Source organism: Dermacentor variabilis, chromosome 4 (assembly GCF_050947875.1).
Source record: "Dermacentor variabilis isolate Ectoservices chromosome 4, ASM5094787v1, whole genome shotgun sequence".
In the NCBI taxonomy this organism is placed as follows: domain Eukaryota; kingdom Metazoa; phylum Arthropoda; class Arachnida; order Ixodida; family Ixodidae; genus Dermacentor; species Dermacentor variabilis.
Window position 1 is genome coordinate 5,331,759 of NC_134571.1, and position 21,611 is coordinate 5,353,369.

At 45.1% G+C, this 21,611-nt stretch overlaps 1 protein-coding gene across 2 annotated transcripts in view; it reads right to left on the minus strand.

The window, feature by feature from the left end:
* Positions 1 to 1,324: 1,324 nt before the first annotated feature.
* The window catches only part of ds (dachsous cadherin-related 1), a 210,053-nt gene continuing 189,766 nt past the window's right edge, over positions 1,325 to 21,611 (minus strand). For both annotated transcript variants that reach the window (XM_075688004.1, XM_075688005.1), the window contains exons 22-25: positions 17,155 to 17,432; positions 14,689 to 14,827; positions 13,294 to 13,465; positions 1,325 to 4,741 (exon numbers count right to left, since the gene is read on the minus strand). In XM_075688004.1, the coding sequence (XP_075544119.1) occupies positions 2,794 to 4,741; positions 13,294 to 13,465; positions 14,689 to 14,827; positions 17,155 to 17,432 (2,537 nt within the window). In that variant the 3' untranslated portion in view covers positions 1,325 to 2,793. The remainder of the gene's footprint in view (positions 4,742 to 13,293; positions 13,466 to 14,688; positions 14,828 to 17,154; positions 17,433 to 21,611) is intronic.

The window sequence follows — 21,611 nt, forward strand, 5'->3', positions numbered from 1 at the left end:
AGCCGCACTTATGAGGTAGTTCCAAGCGGCCTCTGGGGCAACATATATACAGGGCAGCTTCTGCCAATAATATTTGTACACAATTGCACTACTACACATCAGGGAGGATAAAGGCACAAAAGCAGAGCAGTTTCAGCATGTTGTAAAGTGGCTTGCCCAAAATCCCCTTGCATCACAGGTTTTAGAGTAGTTGGCACAGTGATGGCAGTCATGATCACAATAGGAATCTATGTTGCACTGCAGCTTTCAGTAGCCACGTTGCACTGGTATATAGGACACACATTGGCAATACTCAAGAAAAAAAAAAGTCTGGTTGAGATAGCTTATGTCTTGCAGTTGAGAACCACTGGCAGTGAAAGTGAGAATCTTTACAAGATCAGTCACAGTAATGCTACATGTTACATACCTAATTAATAAACCAAGAACACAATCCAATCAATAGACATTTTCAACAGCAAGGTGCAACAATTATCAGTATACCCCAGAATTAGTTTTTTTGCTGTGCAATTGGCAGACTGCATATCTGTTACAGCAGCACAAGTTCGAAAAGTCGCCATGCCCACAATACACCAGGAAAACGATTGTGCACAGTAGAGATTTGACGAGAGCTGTTTAAAAATATTTATAGAAAATATTTTATTGAAACGAAATGGCATAAAGTGCATACCACTATGGAGAATCCTTCTGATGTTATTCTACTGTATCACCTCGTGTAACCACATCAGGGCAGTTAATCCAGCCAGCTGTGATATTTTCGAAGTACACAGAATATTCAAAAACCTTCCTAGGGCAGATAGCACAATTTTAGTCCCTCAGCTCAATTACTCAAAAAAGTAGACATTACTTGTGTGAGAAATCAAATGCCAAATCAAGTGAATTCTTAGGATGACACCAGTTTAGAGATACTTATTTCCAAAATGTGTGACAAAATACATTAGCGTTCATTATATATGCGATTCAATGCATAAAATAGCGTTTTGTGATTTTGTGCACTCAAAGCTTGGGGATGCAAGCCTCTGGGTTTACAGAAAGATTCAAGGAGGTATACAAAAGAACACCAAGAAGATGTGCACTTAGGGTACCCCAATGGACCTTCACGCACCCAGAGTTTTTCAGGTGCGCTAAATCTAAAACTTCCCCCTAAGGGAAAGTAAGTTGTACAATAATGCATTTTCTACTGCAATTTTTGTAGTGCATGCCTTGGAAGTCGTGCCATCCTCAGAATTCATTGTCTTGCAATCTCACTGGGTACAATTCATAAATTAGTCAAAAACTTTGTAAAATTTTGTTAGTCAATCATTTCTATTTATTGTGCAAGTGAGCAATGCAGTTCAAGGATTAGAATTGTGCTATCAGCCAAAGGCAGTTTCTTAAAATTCAGTAGTATAGATTAAAACTGACATTGCAAATTATCTTATTTTTGCTGGGTCCCAATGTTTACAATTTGTACAAAGTGGTGCCAGTTTTATATTGCAATGGCATAGTTATTTAGCACAATGTCAATGTGTATTAATTAAAAAAATTTAGCATGAATTTACAGAGCTTGCCAATAACAAGATGTTTGCAGTAAGTAAAGGCAACACTGAAGAGCTATACGAGGTTGATCTGTGCTCGAGGGTAGGGATCGATAAGGAGGATCCTGTTGGGCACCATGGTTAGGTGGCTCAAATGGAGCCAGCATATTTGAATACTGCATTATTTGCAGAAACATTAGCATACTTACAAAGGCAAATTTCAAAACCTCATGTTCAGAAAATATGACACTACATAAACATACATCATCGTGAACACACTGAACTTTCAAAAATACAGAACGGAGGCTGGAGGCAGAGGCATTGCTAAATGTCAGCGTATTGTTACACAGTATGTAGCTCTCTTTCAGTGCACCCTGCGCTCACTTGTCATATCATTTGCAATACGTGCTTGGGCAACTATATTCTGCACAGAACACACATAATGAAAAGCATAAGTTAATGAGGCAATGGCTTGGATGATATACGAGTGTTTTCACCACAATTGTGTGACTTTGGAAGGGAGGTGTGTTCTTGAGCACATAGCTTATAATGTACAGTCTACATGCAATAATTAAAATGGATTGTTTAGGAACAAGCCCTGTACGGACCCTCAGTTGCAGCCAATGCTTGGGTTGTGCGCATTTTACGGTTGTCAATCTGTCAATGCAGTAGGTAAACTACATTTCATCAGTTAGTATTGACTGCAGTCCTTTTGTGAGGCAAGACTAGCTCTCCTCAATCTGTGAAGCGCTACAAATCCAGCGTACACACTTGCACAGACACAGCACAGTGGAATTCGTAGCTGCAAAAGCTGGCAGTAGATGCAGGAGTGGTTGATATAGAAAGACATGTTGCAATGACTGTGCTGAATTTGATCCACCACTTAGATACCTCAATTTGGAACAGCATGGCTGTCGTAAAAATTAGCAGTGAGGTCAGACAGGTGTACCCATCTACTTTTGTTTTATATTCATTGTATGACGTGTCCTATATGATAGGACCTCCGAGGTCTGTATCATGTAGCTAACGTTAACTGAGTGCAGGTGCCAGTGCACTGCTCCAGTATATGGTGATGGATATGTAGTGAAATGCATATACACAAAATGATATGCTCACAACCTGGCAAACAGAAGGATGCATTAAGTTTTACATGGTTTGCAGAGGCAGAACATTACACATCGCTATTTCCCTCTGTTGCCTGTTGCAGTAAGTCGGAATGTATGCAGCCAGTGGAATCAGTATTTAAGAATAAGTAGCTTTTTACAGAGCATGGCACAAGTCAGTCTGGCGGTGTACGACGCAAACAGGGCAGTGGTGAAGGCGACCTGGAGGCCAGCGGCAGCAGTGCAGGGGAGAAAGAGGGCGACAGGGCGGCAGCGTAACTGTCATCGACTGCACCTCCAACAGGGGACCGTGGTGGGGCACCACCGGCCCGCACATCATCCTTGAGCCTGGCAATTTCAGCAAAGACATGCGCCAGTGGCTGGTACTGCGGGCCCCAGTCAAGCAGGTAGTCCCAATTGTATGAGCCAGCCAGCTCCTCTTCACTATGCACAATGGAGCTTAATGAGCCTGTCATTGATGGCTCACCCAGGCTCTCGGTTGGTTCATCCAGCTTTGCATAGAGCAAACTTGACAAGTCTTCATCATCAGCAGGAGCACTGGGCGCCTTTGCCCACGAGTCAATTGGTGCTGCAGGGTCAATGCCCAGTCGGGCCAAGTATTCATGGGTGTTGCGCACCGACATGTCAGAACCACTGTCACCTTGTGGCCGCAGCCCTTCATTGATCATGCGAATCTCCTCGTCTTCATCTTCAGCCGAGCCACGTCCACTTGACTGCTCAGACACCTCGGAAGTGTGCATGGCAACTGCTGCATCATCAGGCCGCTCGTAGAAGGCTGGAAATGGGTCCCGCCGCAAGTCAACTGTGTCAAATGACGTGTCCAAGCTAGGCTCGGCAGGCCGCTTGGTCTGTAGTCGGCCCCGCAGAAGCGCCACAGCAGCTGCAAGCCCAGCCACTGCTGTCAATGCAAGTAACAGCAAGGTCAATGCCCAGGCTGGCAGGCCACGCGACGCTGAAGCAGCTGCAGGTGCTGCTGGTGCCTCCTCCAGGGTTACTCCAGTGGTGGCCACCAAGGAGCCACGTCGACCCGAGCTGGCCACCACTTGAAGGCGGCTGCCACCAGGCCATGGGGCACGAACGGATAGTGTGCCTGAAGATGCGTTCACACGGAAGTGGATGCTGCCACCGTGAATATGGTACAGCACACGGCCGTCAGGTCCACGATCACGGTCGGTTGCATGAACACGCCCGACCACATGCCCTATGGGGGCACCTAAAGGCACAGCAAACCTGTACTCTTCCTGGTCAAACACCGGCACGAACTCGTCTCGACTGAGAATGTGTACGTGAACACGGGCCGTTGCCCAACGTCCACCTGCATCGGTGGCACGCACTGTGAGCTGGAAGTGTGGCTGTGTCTCGTAGTCAAACACGGTGGCCGAGGTCAGGGCACCTGTAGAGCTGTCCACGCTGACCAGCTGGGCGCCTTCAATGAGCGAGTAGTTGAGCCTGCCGAATGGGCCCCTATCGCCATCAATGGCTCGTGCCACAAGAAGTGGGCTGCCCAGGGGCGCGCCTTCTTCAACCGAGGCAACGTACTCGGCCAACGGAAACTGGGGTGCATTGTCGTTCTCGTCCTGCAAGCGTACCAGCACGCTAGTCAATGCTGCCCGACCATTGTTGTCTGTGGCGCGCACCACAAGTCGTTGCTGGGTAACCACATCATAGTCCAACGTTGCGGCCACAACCAGGTCGCCAGCTTCGTCAATTCGGAAGCACCCAAGCCGGTTTCCAGAGCTGATGGCATAGCGGAGGCCTGGCACTGAAGGACCCAGATGCAGCAGTGTGTGGCCGAGTGGTGCAGCCTCCGAGACGGACGCCTCAAAACGGGCTTGCGCAAATGCTGGTGGCCCATGACCCTCGACGTTTATAAGCAGCTGTGCAGTGGCGTTGCGTGGTGGCCGGCCCAGGTCTGTGGCCAGAACACGCAGTGCATATCGTGCACGTGGCTCCAGCGGCCGTGCCAGCACCAGGGACCCACGGCTGAGCACGAACCGCCCACTGGCCGTGTCCAGGAGCCGGTACTCCACACGCCCGTCTTGGTCACTAGCCGACACTCGCAGGAGTGTCGAACCCGGAAGTGTGTTCTCTGGTATGCTGGCTCTGCAAATACCAAGTTATGGCGAGACTGAGGTTCTTGCTACAAAGCTTTCTTCAGCATGCAGCACTGCTTCTAAATTTGGTAAACAGCTGATAAAAACGCTATCTATGCCAATGCCGGGTAGAAGCAGCAGTTTCTACCGGCTGCCATCCATTGCCTCTTGTGTTCCATCTGCCTTGCATAAAATGGCCTACTTAACATTCGTGCGACCCCAGCTTGAGTGCGCATCTCCCATTCGGTCTCCATACCGGCATTACCTAATTGAAGCGCTAAAAATCATTCAGAATAGGGCAAGTCGTTTCATTACTCATAATTACAGTGCCCAGTCTATCACCGTGCAGATCAAAGCCGAATTATTGTTGCAGTCGCTGAGTACTCGCCGTGATATAGCATTGCTGTCATTATTCCATAAGTTCATTCAGTCTGACGGATTATCCCTACTATGCTTGAAACACCACATCTTCACATCGTGCAGATTGCACAATAATTTCAGCGATGTCCGCGTATACGGAGCGACACAAATATCTAACTTTTCACCGCTACCTCGTGCTATCAGTCTCTGGGACAGCCTTCCGGATAGCATTGCTTCACTCAGAAATCATTAAAAATTAAATTATGGGGTTTTACGTGCCAAAACCACTTTCTGATTTTAAGGCACGCCGTAGTTGAGGACTCCGGAAATTTCGACCACCTGGGGTTCTTTAACGTGCACCTAAATCTAAGTACACGGGTGTTTTCGCATTTCGCCGCCATCGAAATGCGACCGCCGTAGCCGGGATTCGATCCCGCGGCCTCGTGCTCAGCAGCCTAACACCACAGCCACTGAGCAACCACGGCAGGTCACTCAGAAATCATGATGCCTTTCGCAGTAATTTGGTCAAAAATTTTTCTCCATACTGTGTGTAGGGTTGAGTTAGTACATGGGTACTTATCAATCCCATTACATTTATGTTTTCAATGTATTGCCACATGTTATGCCATATGTTTTCTTTTTTTTAACGTTACGCTGTGTATAACGTCTCAACGCAAAGGGCCTTGCTGCTTTTATGTATACTTCTTGCTGTTTTTATGCAATGCTTATCTGTTCATTCCTTTTCCTTTTTTTTCTTTGTTTTTGACATCTTTCAGTACATATGTAAATTTCATCATTTTGTGCCACTGTTTCTTTTTATGTTTATGCATCAATATCTTTTAGCCGATCGCACCTTGTAATAAACTGTACCATATGCCCCCCTCACGCTATGCTTTACTGTAGGCCTGTGGTCTTTCTAAATAAATAAATAAAAAGTGCAGATGCTTCAAGCCTAGACCCCAGTCTGGAAGTTGCACTAGATTTTCACTGCACAAGCTCAACAATCATTGCTGAGGCCAGGCACTGCTGAGGCCAACAATTTCTGCACCATTTATACCAACCATCACACACCTGAAAGCACAATGGGCATTACTCGAAATGTTAAGGAAACACGAACATGCACGAAGAAGACACACAAACACACACAGCACCTGTGTGTGTGTGTGTATTTATTTATTTATTTATTTATCACAGTACCCACAGCGCCAGTTTGGCATTACAGTGGGGAGGGGGGGGGGTACATATATCATTGACAAATAGAAGCAATTAATATAGAATACATGAAAAAAAAAAGTTACAGTTCAAACCCGGTTTTTGATTAGCCTGTTGTAGTTGCTTTTTGCCCCTTGGCACTTTCCATAGTCATCTAGGGTGCTTTCTGCCACATTTGTTTCATCTTGTTCTTCAGCATGTCAAGGCACGCTGTGCACAGATACGACCTTTTGCTGCTATGTGCTTCATGGTAATAAACCTCAGTCGCTAGTTACCGCTCGTCCTGTCCACTCCTTACGTCTCGTCTGAAGTCAAGATTCTTTTTCTCTTTAAACATGTCGGACCAACTGGCCCAAAGTCCCTCCCTCTTGATCTATCATCATGGATGGACAGATCCTAGCTTAGGAGCAGGCTCTTTCTGAAACGGGGTAGTGGCCATGGCAGTCTAGCTCTTAAAGGGCCCTTCACCAGGTCGCGCTTACGTACATGGCAGTGCTGTGACGTCGCTCATATTGGCCCATGACTTTCAGAATTACTGAAGGCAACAGCAGTTATTTGTCTGATCTGTTCCTTCAATAGACGAATTAAAGTTTAGAGAAATAATAGAACCTATAAACCGAATGTCTGTATGTCTTTGTTTTTCTTCGTACGGCAACAAGACATATGTACTACAGTTTCGCCTGCTTGTTCCCGCATTGTGTAGTCATGCACACAGAGCTCGGAGCTTTGTCATTTTCTACTGTGTTCCAGCATGCGATCATGCTCTGTGATTTGCTTTTGTCTGTGTAAGTGTTCGTGACTCTCCTGTGTCCCCTGATATGTTGTTTGGTCGCATAGCTCCCGTCTCCTGTAATCCGGCTTCGCCATGTGGCTTTACTGTAGCGGTCGGTATGCTTGAAGGGTAGTGCGAAAGATGGCGCGAGTGTTGCTCTGCTAACGCCACCTAACGGCGGGGTTACTTGGGCGCAAAAAGGAGAAGGCTCTTCCTCTTTGGCTCGGGGTTGGCAAGCAGCGTGGACGTTTTGCGTATGCGACGATCCATGCTTCTGCGAGACCGTCTCACGAGGCCTTCCCCAGAATGGACAAACACGATCGTTCGAACGGGCCGGGCCACCGTTCACATGACCATACGCGCGAATGACCGGGCGTTGGTGTCTAGCATGGGGCGAACATATTCGCTCATTATTTGGTCGCAGTGAGTCGTATTTCCGTGATTTGTGGTGCGCCCATCGGCATGTTTTGTGGATAGCAACTTGGCTAGCAGGCATTAGTCTATGAAAGGTGCAATAAATGCCCTTGTGATTGTTTGCAGTGCTGTGTTGTCGTTCCTTTGTCTCAAGAGCACGGGTGAGAACCCCACAATTGCTACAAGCAATAAAGAACACTCTGTAATAAGTAATAAATAGCCCCGCCTCATTGCGTGGGATAGTCAAGCAAACAAGGTCACTCATGGGCTGCAGCAGGTATTCCTAGCTGACAGGTTTAGGGTCGTGTGCCAGAGAGTGAGGATCTCCCATGGTGCGTTTCTTTTATACCTTTCGTGAGGGGAAGGTCCTCCTCACCCCTCAAATACCTTCTCGTGAGTGCGAGAAGCAGCACGGGCACCAACTCTCCACGCATCCACAACGTGCAAATGCGATGACATGAGTATGCGGGATGAAATGGACATGTGTGCACAACATCGACAGCCATTGATGACCTTAGCCAATCAAAAATGGACTACATCTGCAGAAAAAAGACTTCCTGCCAGTGCACTTCAAAACTTTAAACTTCAAACTCACCAGTCATACAATTTGAGTGACTTTTCTGTACTTCAACCATATTAATCACCTTTTCCTCAATTAACCTCACAGTGTCACCGCACCCTCTCTTACCCTCACCTCACCCTCACAATGTGAGAGTGAGGGCATATGAGGGTGAGGAAGGCCCTTGTGAGGGTGCCCATGTCTGCCTAGGAATCATGATGTACAGTGTAGTCTACTTTATTTAAGGGCACTCAAAATTAGTATGCCAGCATTGATTACAGCTCAGTTCTAGTGTACGAAGGTCCGAGAAATATATTTTACAATAGAATGTTGAATAGAATCAAGTGATACGTTTCCTCTGAAGCTAAAGAATTAGTGATGTTGTACTAAATATCAATGATGTTCTCATTTTAATAGTGGACGTGTGTTTTACGCAAACATTTATTGTATAGAAAGTTTTACCTTCCAGTTTTTCTCCGAAATACAGAAGGGCTTTCCCATTTTATGGCAGGTGGTTTATCGTAAGGCCCATATGCGCAACAGATGAAAGTGTGAACCGCGCATTAAATGATTCAATGAGCAGTCTGCACACAGCCATTGCTAGTGCTGTGTCGGTCGACCGCAGTCGGCGTTTACGGTAAAGAGCAGGCGCCTTTAATTGTTGAGTTCAGTGTCACTTGCCACCCGTCAAAGGTTATGAAATCAGAAAGACCACAGCTAATCCATGCACGGCATCTCCCCACATTGTCCATCTGCCATCCCTGCAAATATTTGCAGCCAGGCGATCAGTGACATGACACGTCTATTTGGCACAAAACCATAACTTTAGTCATGGATGCCTGATAAAGCAGTGCCGATTAGACCTAATGACCTAGGCAGTGTGGCTGTGGTGAAACTTCGCCACTGGCCGATGTGGTGACGCGCCACTAGCCATCACAGAATGCTTGCTGCTGATATGTTTGTATGGGTGGTGCACTGTCGTGTGTCACCGATCTCGGGGGCGTGCATATGTTACAAGAGATGGGGTTGGGAGACGCAGAGTAGCACTGCAAACAGATTTTAATCACACTCAACCCCAAACTCAAACTAAAACACAATGAAGAAATACTAACGCTTATGCAACCTACTTAATAATCACTAAACATGTCCTTATTACCGGCTACGTTAGTCCTTGGCGTTTGCTACGCGAGAGTCGGGCCACCCTAGCCTATGGCTATGACGCTACTAGAAAGGACCGTTCTTAATGACTTTTGTTGTTGCACGTATCTTCCGAGTCCGAAGCGTGTCGGATCTTCATCATAGTTGGTGTTCTCGCTGACTCCGTATGTTGCTGCCTTGGTGTTGGCCACTCAACTCGTTCATCTCCGGTGTCCCTAACTCCGTCGGTGACGTGCAATCCGGCTTCACCAATTAGGCTTAATTCCGGGTTTCGCCGCTACTTCTTCAAGTGCCGACGAGATGCCCCGGGGATTATCATACATGCTGGTCTGCCTCTGAAGGGGGATCCTTCCTGGAGTGCCCAGCACTGCCTTGAGAGGCTGCAGCAGGCCAAATAGCCTCGCTCGAACGTCGCCGAGGTCGACGGCCACACCCTGGGCCACCAGTGTCACGTACTTGACTGAACCTTCATGGCTCCCATCGCCAGTGCGATGCTGACGCTACAACCTTCTTGGCCCAGAACCACATTGATAATCCCAGCTCGGGTCACGCGCCTTGAGGGCTTGTGCCGTTTGGACTGATACATGCACATCGTCCTCTTCTTCCTTTCTGCGCCGCATGCCTCTTACACATGACACTCATCAGTTATCCAGGGTGTCTACCAAGTAGACATTTCTGAATTCCCTGAGTTTTCCAGGTTTTCCCTGAGTGCCTTTGCAAAATTCCCTGAGTGATGCAGAATTATGTTTAATTTTGAGACAAGCTGAAACCATATCGCCCGATGTTGTCACTCTCTAGTAAAAGCATATGAAAAAAAAAAAAAAACGACTTAATCCAATTTGAATACTAAGGAGTAGTGTTTATGCTATTCAAAAAGAAAATAGAAGGGAGGGGTTAGTAAAATGCACAACAAATAAAATGTCTTAAAAAAAAAATTTGAGATCAAGTCAGCCATTCTCAAATACGAATAAAAAAGGAGATACATACAAAAGCAAATATTTTCGAATATGAGCTATTTCTATCAACTGATAGCAAGCTCAGTGGTATGAGGCCCGAACTTTGTCACAATTGAGATTCTCTCTCAACAGCTCGTAAGTCAACCTCAACTTTCCTGACATACTCTCAGCGTGCACACATCTTAGCGTTGTGTTTCACTGCTTTAAGGAGTTTATTTTGGTTTGGATGAGCGACACCTGCATCTCGGCATCAGTCAACACTTCATTTTTTGAGCTCAAAACGGCGGCAACACGCTTCCTTTCCCGTTCATTCCGCAATGCATAGGTCCTTTATTTTCTTGTCCTTCTTTCGCCACTTGTTCGCCCCACGGACTATTTGAAGCATCTTCTTGGTCAGTTGCACAGTCCACGTCCGATTTTTCCAACTCCCTAGGGGCCGCGAAAACGTCAGAAAAATCGGCCAGTTGGAAAAAATAAATGCATGTCATTTACTTCCCTTAAGGGCTGAATCCGCCACAAGCACATTCGAAAACGCTTTGAAGGCCTGTCGGTACACGTATTAGGCATATTGGTGCTCGTACTGTGACAGGAAATACTGGGTGCACACGTGTATAATTAAGGAATACATACTGTTCCCATGGCAATAGCACCTTCCCACGCTTGTTATGCTTCACTGCAATACTTTTGTGTTGCTTCACCAAGCAACATTTCTGTACGGAGGCGAAGCTGACTTTCAGGAATCGGCATTATGCAACACATTGTGCTTTCCAAGCTTCTAAGCCAAACGCGAGGAATGCAAATGCGGAGTCCGTGCCATTGCTGACAGCAGCAAATTCTTTTAATAGGAAACACGGCAGCCAACGGCAAGAAGCTTCAAAGCGAACGTCGAAGCAGCTAGGCCTAGCGTTGCCGCAGTGGTGGCTACGGCTGCCAGCGGATCTGTGTGCAAGAGCGCCGGCTTGAGGCGGTGATGTAATCAAAATGGCAGCAGTGGTGGCTTTGATTAATGCCATTTTAGACCTGCGGTCACAGCAAAACGACCAGAAAATTGGAATGCGAAGAGTTCTTGCGTCCGAAATTTCAGACGTTCTGATACACTGACTCTATGGGGTATGTGGCGGTGCTGTGAAGCCATCCAAATTATCGGGAATCCGGACAGTCGGTCTTTGACTGCACATTGGCAACTCCTCCAGTCAACGACAGGACGTCAAAGACGACGCATTACGATTTCTTTCTGTTACTCGAGCCAGCATTACCGCGACTTTCAACCCTTTCAATAAAATTACAGCTAATTTTTCTTGATAGAGGCACAAATTCCCTGAGTTTTTTCAGACTACTCAAAATCCCTGAGAAGTCCCGATTTTCCCGGTTGGTAGACACCCTCGTTATCAGTCCCAAGATCACGCGTACTGGTATATTGATGGCTGTTCAAGCGGTGTTAAGCTCGTTCGAGCATATTCAGCATCATCTGTGTACCTATCAGCGGCTAAATGGCCCAATCTTTGCACGTGCTTTCACACCTTATGATATATGCACAGAAATCTTTTCTGTCCCCTCTGTCCACGTCGCATTATCATTTCGATCAGCCTTGCTGACCCAGACGAACCTTATGCCGGCAGAGGCAGTGCCATTCTGTAAATTGTGGTGCCTAGGGGCTGTGTGTGTGCGATCCCATATTGGCGGATGTTGGGGAGCGCTTGCAATGACAAAATCTGCTACTGCATCAGCTGGGCTGGCTCAACCGCGGTGTGCTCAGTGATACTTTTGCGCGAAAAACAAAGTGAAACACTTGCTTGGGTGGAATCAAGCACGGGGGGCTCCATGGCACACGTGACATGTGCCACTGCCTGGGTCTCCACATCAAATATATTGAATATCAAAAAAGTTGAATAGTAGGTATTCGATTTGTGCATCAAATTATTTGAACATTCACTATACAATTCAATTTGGTGATATTCGAGTATTCACACACTATTTAAAATAAATGCAGTCTATCAAAAGCACGGTGGACCGTACAAACGATGAAATGTTGCGACTTTTAATAAAAGGCCATAATATGCTGTCCGAGAGTGATGACTATTGGAACTAGGTTTCTAATCTACGATGTTAAAGTTCACTGGTTTCGTCTTTTTCTTATTTATTTCCAGAATCGAAAGTACTTCCTCTATGTTAGTCCTCCACTTTAAATCGATAAAAAAAGGGTGCACATTCGATTTGGAGGCGTTTTATAATCAGGACAAACGCTTCTGATGAATTAGCGGTGTCTTTCGGTCATTTTTCTGCCTCTTGTTTAATTCGACTCACCAGATAATGTGACCAACTTCACTGGTTTTGCCAAGGTTGAATTAAAGGAAGTTGACTTAATTACTATAATCTTTTTTTTTTTCAGTTTGCCCCCTACTAAAATGCATTCGCTGTGGCATAAATGGAATAAGCGACTATAAGTCAGCAAATCACTTACCAGTAGACTCGTCCAGACTGATCCTTGAGTCTGGCGAGTCCAGCTACCTTGCCATAATAAACGTTTAATGCATCCCATGTGTGTGGCAGAACCTGTGTGGCTCTGTGCAAGCGTATAAAATTGTGCTCTAGAAAAACAAGCATCTGCTAGCAGTTGGCACTCCGTCTTTTCCCTCTGCACTATATAACCTGATCCTGTCGAAAGTTTGTGCAAAGGCCTGCAGTCTGCTTTATACAAGAAATAGGTATTTTCTGTTCAAAGTAATTTCTCAAGTTCTTACAGGTGAGCACTCATGAATCCCAGAGTGCGCAAAGCCATCAAGCATATCAGGATACGAAAACACCCCATTCACCTCTGTTGGCATTGAGCACTCGTTTTCAGCCTGCAAGCTTCTTCTGAGTTTGATGAGGCATGATTTCGAACCCCAAAAATGAAGAGATGATAATGGTGTGTCACTGTTCTTATAATGTTCACAAAGATATGTAAACATCTGGATGGCAGCGCAACCTGTAGTTTTCTGCGCACCTTTACCACTGTCTGTGTTCTTTGCGCTGTTTGCCCCGAAGTATTTAGCCTAGTAATTCAATCATAATGATGAAAGTGAAAGAAACTAAGTGACCTGTGCCGTGATGATGCCCCCCTTCTGTTTAAAGCATTAACGAGAACCAACCTGTAGACAGTCTCTAGAAACTTGGGTGCACTCTGGTTAATGTCCGCCAGGTGGATGCGGAGTGGAATGACACTCGACTTTGCTGGGTGACCGCTGTCAGTTGCTCGAACCAGCAGCTGCATCACTGGCTGGGTCAGGTCCCACTCGAGGCTTCGGTTGGTGTACACTGTGCCTGTCACACACACACACAACTCTGCTCATGTTGAGGGTACAGCTGAACGTGCAGGACACATAGCCAGATTAAAATTTTAAAAATTTATTTTCCCCTAGATACATTTCCTACGGGCTGCCCAATTTTAAAGAAATTTTCATCATCCCCTTCAGGTTTGAAAAAGAGCCTGCTTACCTGAAATATGTGTGTGTTTAGATATTATAACCATCATGCACAAACTAAACTTTCTGCAGTCACTACAGGATGTCTTCAGATACAACACGAATGCTGTGCACTGTTTCTCTTTTCAGGTATATGTAGTACGAGATTCGTATCAAAACATCAACAATTGTCAGCGTTCGAACACTATTTCACCTATAAATCGCAAAGTAACTTCCTATGCGGTCACCCCTGAAAATGTTGCAAGCTTAAGAGCCTAGACATCACAGGAGTGGTGGCCAAACAATGTTGCTGCAGCCTCTCATGCCTGCATTTAAGTCGGCATGTTCATTTGCGTGATTAAAGTAAGTGCGGTCAGAATCAATGGAAAGATCACGAGGTACTGTTTCAGTGTCACTGTTTGCTGGATGCTACCAAGGAATGACAGAGCTCTGCACCTCCACAATTATCTTTCCTGCAGAATAAATAATTTCCAGTTTTCTTATCCCTGAAGCTTCCTCTTCTATATATAAATACCTGTGTTTGTGTCCAATGTGCTCTGTTGCTGGCTGGGTCTATCGGTGATGTTAGTTTGACAAAGTCGTAAGTAGTGTAAGACTTGTTTTGCACGCCAGCAAAAATAGACCCCCCGACAGTGTCAGACATTCTTCCACAGCATCAAGTGGCACGTGCACAACGGACTCTCATGAAAGGAGCCCCTCTCGTGGCTACCGTCGTTCCTGTGTGCATGTGGCTGCTGGGCAAACGAGGATGCTGGCAGATTAGAAAGTGCAGCAATGCAGTTTGGCCAACACGCCAGTGATCCTTCAAATGTGCATAACGGACTGAATAACAATACTTAAAGCCAATAAGGCAGTACTGGTGCCTCATGCAAGAATATAGGTTTCAAAGCATTTCATTGCGTTGGGTCTCTGCAAAATTACCTGTTATATGCTACAGCTTTTATTTTGTCGATCATACAAATGGTGGACCATGTTTGACAACTATGCCTGTTGCAATATGTTAGAAATCACAGTTTACTAGTTTCATTTCTAGACCTGCCTATGTTTCAAAGCCACACTTACCAGTCTGTTTATCAATATAAAAGCCATCTGAAAAGCCAGTCAAGCTGTAGTGGATACGGGCGTTGTCACCAGAGTCGAAATCAGTGGCGCTGACAGTGACTACAGATGACCCAAGCGCAGCCGACTCAGAAATTAGCACCTATAGAAAAATAAATAAAAAATAAACAGTCAGCCTTGCATGTTGAAGCGCGATTCCACCAACACATCTTGAGCAAGACCACACTTCTGAAATGCATACTGTAGTGTAAACACTAAGTGCGATTTTGGTGCAAAGTGCCATCAAGGTTGCTTCTAGGATTCCCAATAATGCTCTGTAATTCATGAACTCATTTTGAGCATGCTTTTATGCAAGTGCGGTGTACATTAAAATCTGCGCATTAACCTTGTGGCGAAAGCACACGATAATTTAGATCCTCCAACAAGTCAGGGGGACTCAGAGTTTTCCTGCCTTTCATGTGCCTTGTAGGAACAGTAATACAGTAGACTTACATTATTTTGACTCTGGGTAATTTAATTTTTCTATAAATTCAATCGCAACATGCCTGTACATCACAAGTAAAAAATGGGCGAGTTGGTTGGAAGCACGGCTAAATTCAGAGTGTGATATACTGGGGCACAAGCTAAGGAATAAGAAAAGACAGAACCCGGTGCTACTGATAACTGAAAGTTAATTCAGAAGGTTAGAGATTATATAAACCCGACATGTCTTATGCCATCTCGCGTCATCAAACGGCATAAAAAAACTGGGGAAAAAAAAAAGACTATCAATTTTAGTTCGACAAAAAAATTTCCGTATTTGTATTTCGTAGTCGTATTTGGAAAAAAACTTTTTTTTGGCGAGCTCACATTGATAAATAGTCATTTTTGTTTCTTCCAATTTTTTACGCCGTTTGATGACGCGTGATGACATAGGACATGTCAGGTTTATATTATCTCTAACCTTCCGAATAAACTTTCAGTTGCAAGTAGCATCGCGTCCTGCCTTTTGTTCCTTAGCTTGTGTCCCAGTAGTTCGCGCTCTGAATTTAGCCATGCTGTGTATCACTTTGGGCCAAAATTTTTGATAATTAGATCCTGAAGTTCCTCCTTGCTGGATAACTTGACTAGTCACCACTAAGGTGACTGAATCCAATGGTCAAGTGCATTGGGGGCCGTGTACTCATATCCAATGGGTGCCGAGTCTTGGTGGAGACATGCTACATCCGTCCAAAAACACAGCCTCCTTTTGGCAGATTTCAACGGGGAAACACCAACTCGCAACGAGTGATTATATATGTGCGAGATTTCAACGTGCCTTTGTTTACAAGAAAACTGGTCCTAAAGTTGCCTGCGCATTACAATCACATACAGAACTGAAACCAAATTCACGGTGTTAGCAAGGCCTACCACCAGAGGCAGCATCTCTGTCATTGTCACCATGAGATATGGCAGCAGAACAAGTCGGCATAGGATGGCAGCGATGACAATGTGCCGCTTCACATGCTAAGCTGTCAGCACCATAATTGCTAGTGTCCAGCATCCCAGAGACTTGCGAGGGGCATTGCAGGAGGAACTGTCTAAGCCTGGATCACCATTCCTTGTGTGATTGTAATGCAGTGGTTTGAGAAATGTGACGTATTAAAATGCACTGCAAGAAGTGCGACGTGTTTTCACTCATACACACCAATAAAGGTTGTCTGAGATATATGATAATGGACATTAAATGCTAATAAATTTTAAATTTCTAAGTAGACTGAGACTTCATTTTATTTCTGATTACCAGAATTGAAGGCGTGCCTCATTTGTAGTGGTATAAAATCAAACGTGCCTTAGATTTGGGTGCATGTTAAACGCAGGTACATACTCCGAAAATAAAGAAGTGGTGTGTCTGAATGTTTTTATGCCCCTCCCTTCAATTTGATTTCCTAGATAATTCAATCTATTCCACTGAACCCTTCACTGTCGTGTTAATGGCAGTTGACCGTATTTAAATATTAACAGTTGGAACCTTGAACGGAGACTTGTCTGGTAACTAGCAAAGCTGTCATTTACTTTAGCAGCTTGTTTTAATGGCACGTGAACGTGCTACTAGCAGAAGCTGTGAATTGGGAGCAGAGATAGAATGATGCAATGTTTTAGTTAAATTAAAAATTAAATTATGGGTTTTGACATGCCAAAACCACGATGCTATTATGAGGTGTGCCGTAGTGGGGGACAACGAAAATTTGGGCCACCTGGGGTTTTTTAGTGTGCAACTAAATCTAAGTACACGGGTGTTTTCGCATTTTGCCCCCAGTGAAATGTGGCCGCCGTCGCTGGGATTCAATCCCACAACCATATGTTTAGCATCCCAACACCATAGCCACTAAGTAACCACGGTGGGTCGATGTCTTAATGCTACTTCTTTCTGTGCTTAGCTATTGGCCTGAGCAGAGCTCCACCCTACATTATCACCAGGTGAAGAAAGGACTTGCAATTTAAACTCACACTGTAAGAGGGCTGTAGAAAGCGAGGGGCATTATCGTTGGTGTCCAGGACGCGTATAGTGACCAGGGTCTCGGCCACATGAGCCGTGTCGGAGACGTGCAGTCGCAGCTGGTACTCGCGCTGCTGCTCATAGTCGAGCGCTTCGGCCAGCAGCAGGCGGCCCGAGAAGTGGTCCACCACAAAGGCTCCACGTGGCTCAGCCAGGGAGTAGCGCAGCATTGGGTGCGTGTCCACGTCATTGGCCGTGATGGTGGTCACTGTGGAGCCCACTCGGGCATCTGCATGCACCGCAAAACTGGTGTTGCACTCAACATTCCATTGCCACATGCCTCTGTTTAGTAGCTCACGAACAGGGCCAGAGGCATCAAAGAGGACAGCGGTTACAAAATAAGGACATGATACTAAAGTGGGGCGAGAGACAATGACGAGTAGCTGCTACTCAAGCAATGCTAGCTTAAGTGTTTCAGAGGCAGTAATTATCATTACTATGTACGATTGAACAATACAAACAATGATTAAGTAACAAGAAATGCAGAGGTTATGAAAGAAACACCTGTACAGGAAAAATTCATTGATTCATATTTCACGAGACTGAAAAAAAAAAAGACAGTTATCTGAACATCGAATTACAGAAGGTATCATGAAAGCAATAAACAAAATGCTACATAAAAACACTTTTATTTGCTGCATGAATTAGCAAATTCCGTTTCTATGTTGTACAAAAAAGTGCAGAAGCGGCATTTCTCGTCATCTCATGACATATTAGCACTTGCAACATCAAAGACCTCGCAACTTCTTTCGCTGTGTGGCCGCGGCACAAGAGCCACATCTTCATCAGAGACAGGCTTTTTACTACTGTGCGCATATCCTGATTATTCTTTCGCCAATGAGCTGGTTGGCAACAGCATCGCAATGTACCCAGTGGGTTTCATGCCAGCAGGCGGGCCACTGTAGAATTGCTTTTTTATACTCTACAGCTTCCGCCGTGTCTGACATGCATGTTTCTGTTTTGTCAACGGTGCAGACACGAGAGAGATATGCCGCATTTTCCTGGCGTGCATGCGCGAGTTGTGAGAGAAAAATGTGGGGACTGCACCTAGGTACTACAGATGCATACTTGCGCTTGCTCGTTTGTCCCTATCTGAGCTGCACTATGCGACTGCGGATAAATACTACGGAATAAGCTCTCCCTCCATTCCTCTTTTGTGGCATAGCGATCACAGCACAGCGCTTGTCATTGGGGGGTCAGTTCGAATGCGTCTTAAAACGTCACCCCCCCCCACCACCTTTCTTAAATCTGTCTTGTTATATCATTTTCACCTTTTACTTTTGTAGTAGCTGTTCTTTACCTATGCTTCACTACCAGGCCTGACACAGAGGGTCAAGGGGAGTGAAAAGCGGGGATGGGGACTCAGGTAGGTGTTGCTTTAGCGGCCGCAGACCAAAGAATAATGACATGTTACTGCGAATTTATTGTTTTGTATGATTCCCCGTCACAGACTCGCAATCAGCCACTGTGATACCGTTTGAACGGAAGCTAAGTGCCGGTTCTCACGTAGTGTGCTTTGCCTTTGGCTAGGAACAAACGGAGCAAAGTGCGTGCTCCTCCACATAGTACCTAGGTGCAGTCCCTAGATTTCTCTCTCCCAACTCACACATGCGCACAAGCGCGGGCAAAGGTGGTGCAGCTCTCGCATGTCTCCGGCATTAACAAAATGGAAATATGGCGCGTGAATTGCACTGGGTCAGAATGAAACTACTGTTTACTGCAACCATTACGGACGAAACCATGGTTGCTATTGATGCGATAATGGGTGCCGACCACGCAGTTCTGAAGGCACGTGGCCAATGCACTGTCATGTGCTGCAATAAATGCAAGAACAAATGCTATAAAGGCCCAAATAGGCATGACGGGTTTGTCCCTGTCATTCTCAAAACAGTTTTTACTGACGACTACAGTGATGTAGACTCCGCCGCTTTGTTTAGGCAACTTCATGCAACTTTTGCAACTTACGCAACTATTAACGCAACTTTTGCTCTTTTGCATCACACTTTTACGATGCTCTCGCACTCACCGCACTTCGAAGGTTGTTCGAGTTAACCAGTGTGCTTCCAAATACGTTCGAATTAACAGGATTTTGATACCATTAAATAATGCATATGGCTGCCAGGATCAAAAGACGAGTCCGAATTATTCAATTTTCCAAATTAATGGGGGCCAAACTAACAAGGTTTTACTGTACAATGTTGCCTAGCGCCTTGTGAAGTGTGACTATCATTAATGGCAAAAACTTTTGGGGAGCATTAATGGTACCTTTCATGGGATGTGCAAAGAAAAGAAAAGACTGAAAAGTTTTTATATGACATGACTGAATTCTTACCTCATGCTGATGGTCAATACATTGGGACATATAATGTGGTCACGAAATTAATTCAAGTAGGCACAGGGTGATCATACAACTTACAGAACAAAGTTAAACAGGATATCTGAATAAAAGTGTTAACGATGGTAAAGTGACAAGTTCTCACAGCTGTTCTCCTTGCACTTTGATTATAGTTAAAGAATATGAAGCAAATGGCACTATTCTGAATATGCCCAAGGGAAGTAATAATATTATCCTGACACAAGTCCTACACTGCTGACGCATATTCTAGGTTAGAGCATATCAGTGTGTTATAAAACAATTTTAAACTTCAAGTAGCAGGCGAAGAACCACAACACAAGTAACCAAGTAACCAATCACATAGCCAGTAGGGAAAGCCCAAGTCATATTGCTTGTAATATGAGCATCAAACTACCGTACTTACTCGAATCTAGGCTGATTCCAATTCTAAGCCAACCCCCGAGTGTCCGAAGCCAGAAAAAAATTTAAAAACTTACCTCGAATGCAGGCCAAACAAAAAAGTGAGGGCAGCATTCACAAAATGAAAACAGCATTTATTTAGTATGAACATGCTGAGCTCACTCTATGTCATCATCACTGCTAGCCTCGTACGCTTGCGGACGCGTGCAAGCTTGCGTCTGCACGCCCACGCATGCGCAGACAGTGCTGCACGGCTTGTATGCATCGAAATGCGGTGCAATCTCAGTCTCTGTTATCGCGTGCTTATCTTCCTTATCGCTGTCATCTCCTCATTGAGGCAAATGCAAAAAGCGCCTCCCATTGCCCCCTCCAGTGATGAACGTTTTTCTCATCGATGCTGAAGTCCCACCCAGCTTGAAAGTTTGACAATGCACTGTGGCTACACAACTTTACGAGTGAAAGCGATACTGCAGTGTCATTGCCTGTTTGGTGCCATTACGATAAAGCCCAGGATACATGGAGCGGAGAACCGGCATCCAAGTGACTAAATTTGCCTGGCAGCGAATGCTTGCCCATTGGTGTAAAAAAATTTCACTCCCACCGGCTATCCAGTCCAATCCAAAAACTCTGCCCGGTGAAAATTGTCGTCGGAAGTGGTGGGAGCGCCTTGCGGGCTCACTAGGTGTCGTGACGATTTGATCTCCCTCCGACTTCTGGGCAGCTGGTTGGTTTTTGTCATAGAGTTAACTAGAGGGAAATCTGGTGCTGCAGCGCTGTGATAGGCATGGGGATGCCACTATATTGTGACTTCAGATTGGCATCGTTTTTGGAGAGCCAGGACACCTGCTGGCAAGCACCATTCCGTCTGTCACAATGATTCGTTCTCTACTAAAACAGCACGTAAAAAGCTGTTTTAGCTTTATTATTACACAAAAACATGTTTTGTTTAATTATGAAAACTTGTTATTGCATGTACAATTATATGAAACATATAAAGTATCAGTGAGCTGCTAAAGGTGGAGGTCAGACGATGAAAATTCGCGCTCGCTTTGGAACAATTTGTTGTTTGTTCTTGCTTTCCTTCGCTTGGTTATTTATTTATTTATTTACAATACCCCTAAAGGTCCTCGAAGGAGGGTATTACATAGGGGGGGGTCTACAAGACACAACACAAGTGTACATTCAGGTACAGCATGCATAAAAAGAAAAACATTTACAAGAATTTTTTTCCGCTCAACAAGGCACTGTAGTTATCATATGTGAAATTGAACCAAAAAACAACGTACATAAAAACGTGAGGAGCAAGCAAGAACTCGCAAAGCATAAAAAATATCAAGAAAACACACTTAATAAGAAAAAACATTTTTAACAACACGTCACAGTAGTGCAAATGATTTCCTTAAATTTGGCTATGTCAGTTCCCATGGCTATGTATGAGGGTAAATCGTTCCAATGGATGACAGTGCATGGTAGGAAGGATTGAGCGAAAGTTGACGACCGACACAAAATGAGTTTCATTTTGTTAGGGTGATCGCGGCGAGGAAAGATAATCGGCAGTGACTGAAAAAAATCATCACGAAGTGAGAAGTGGTGGAAAATTCGATGTAATAGTGATAAGCGAGAGTGTTTGCGACAAAGGCTTAAGGATTGCAA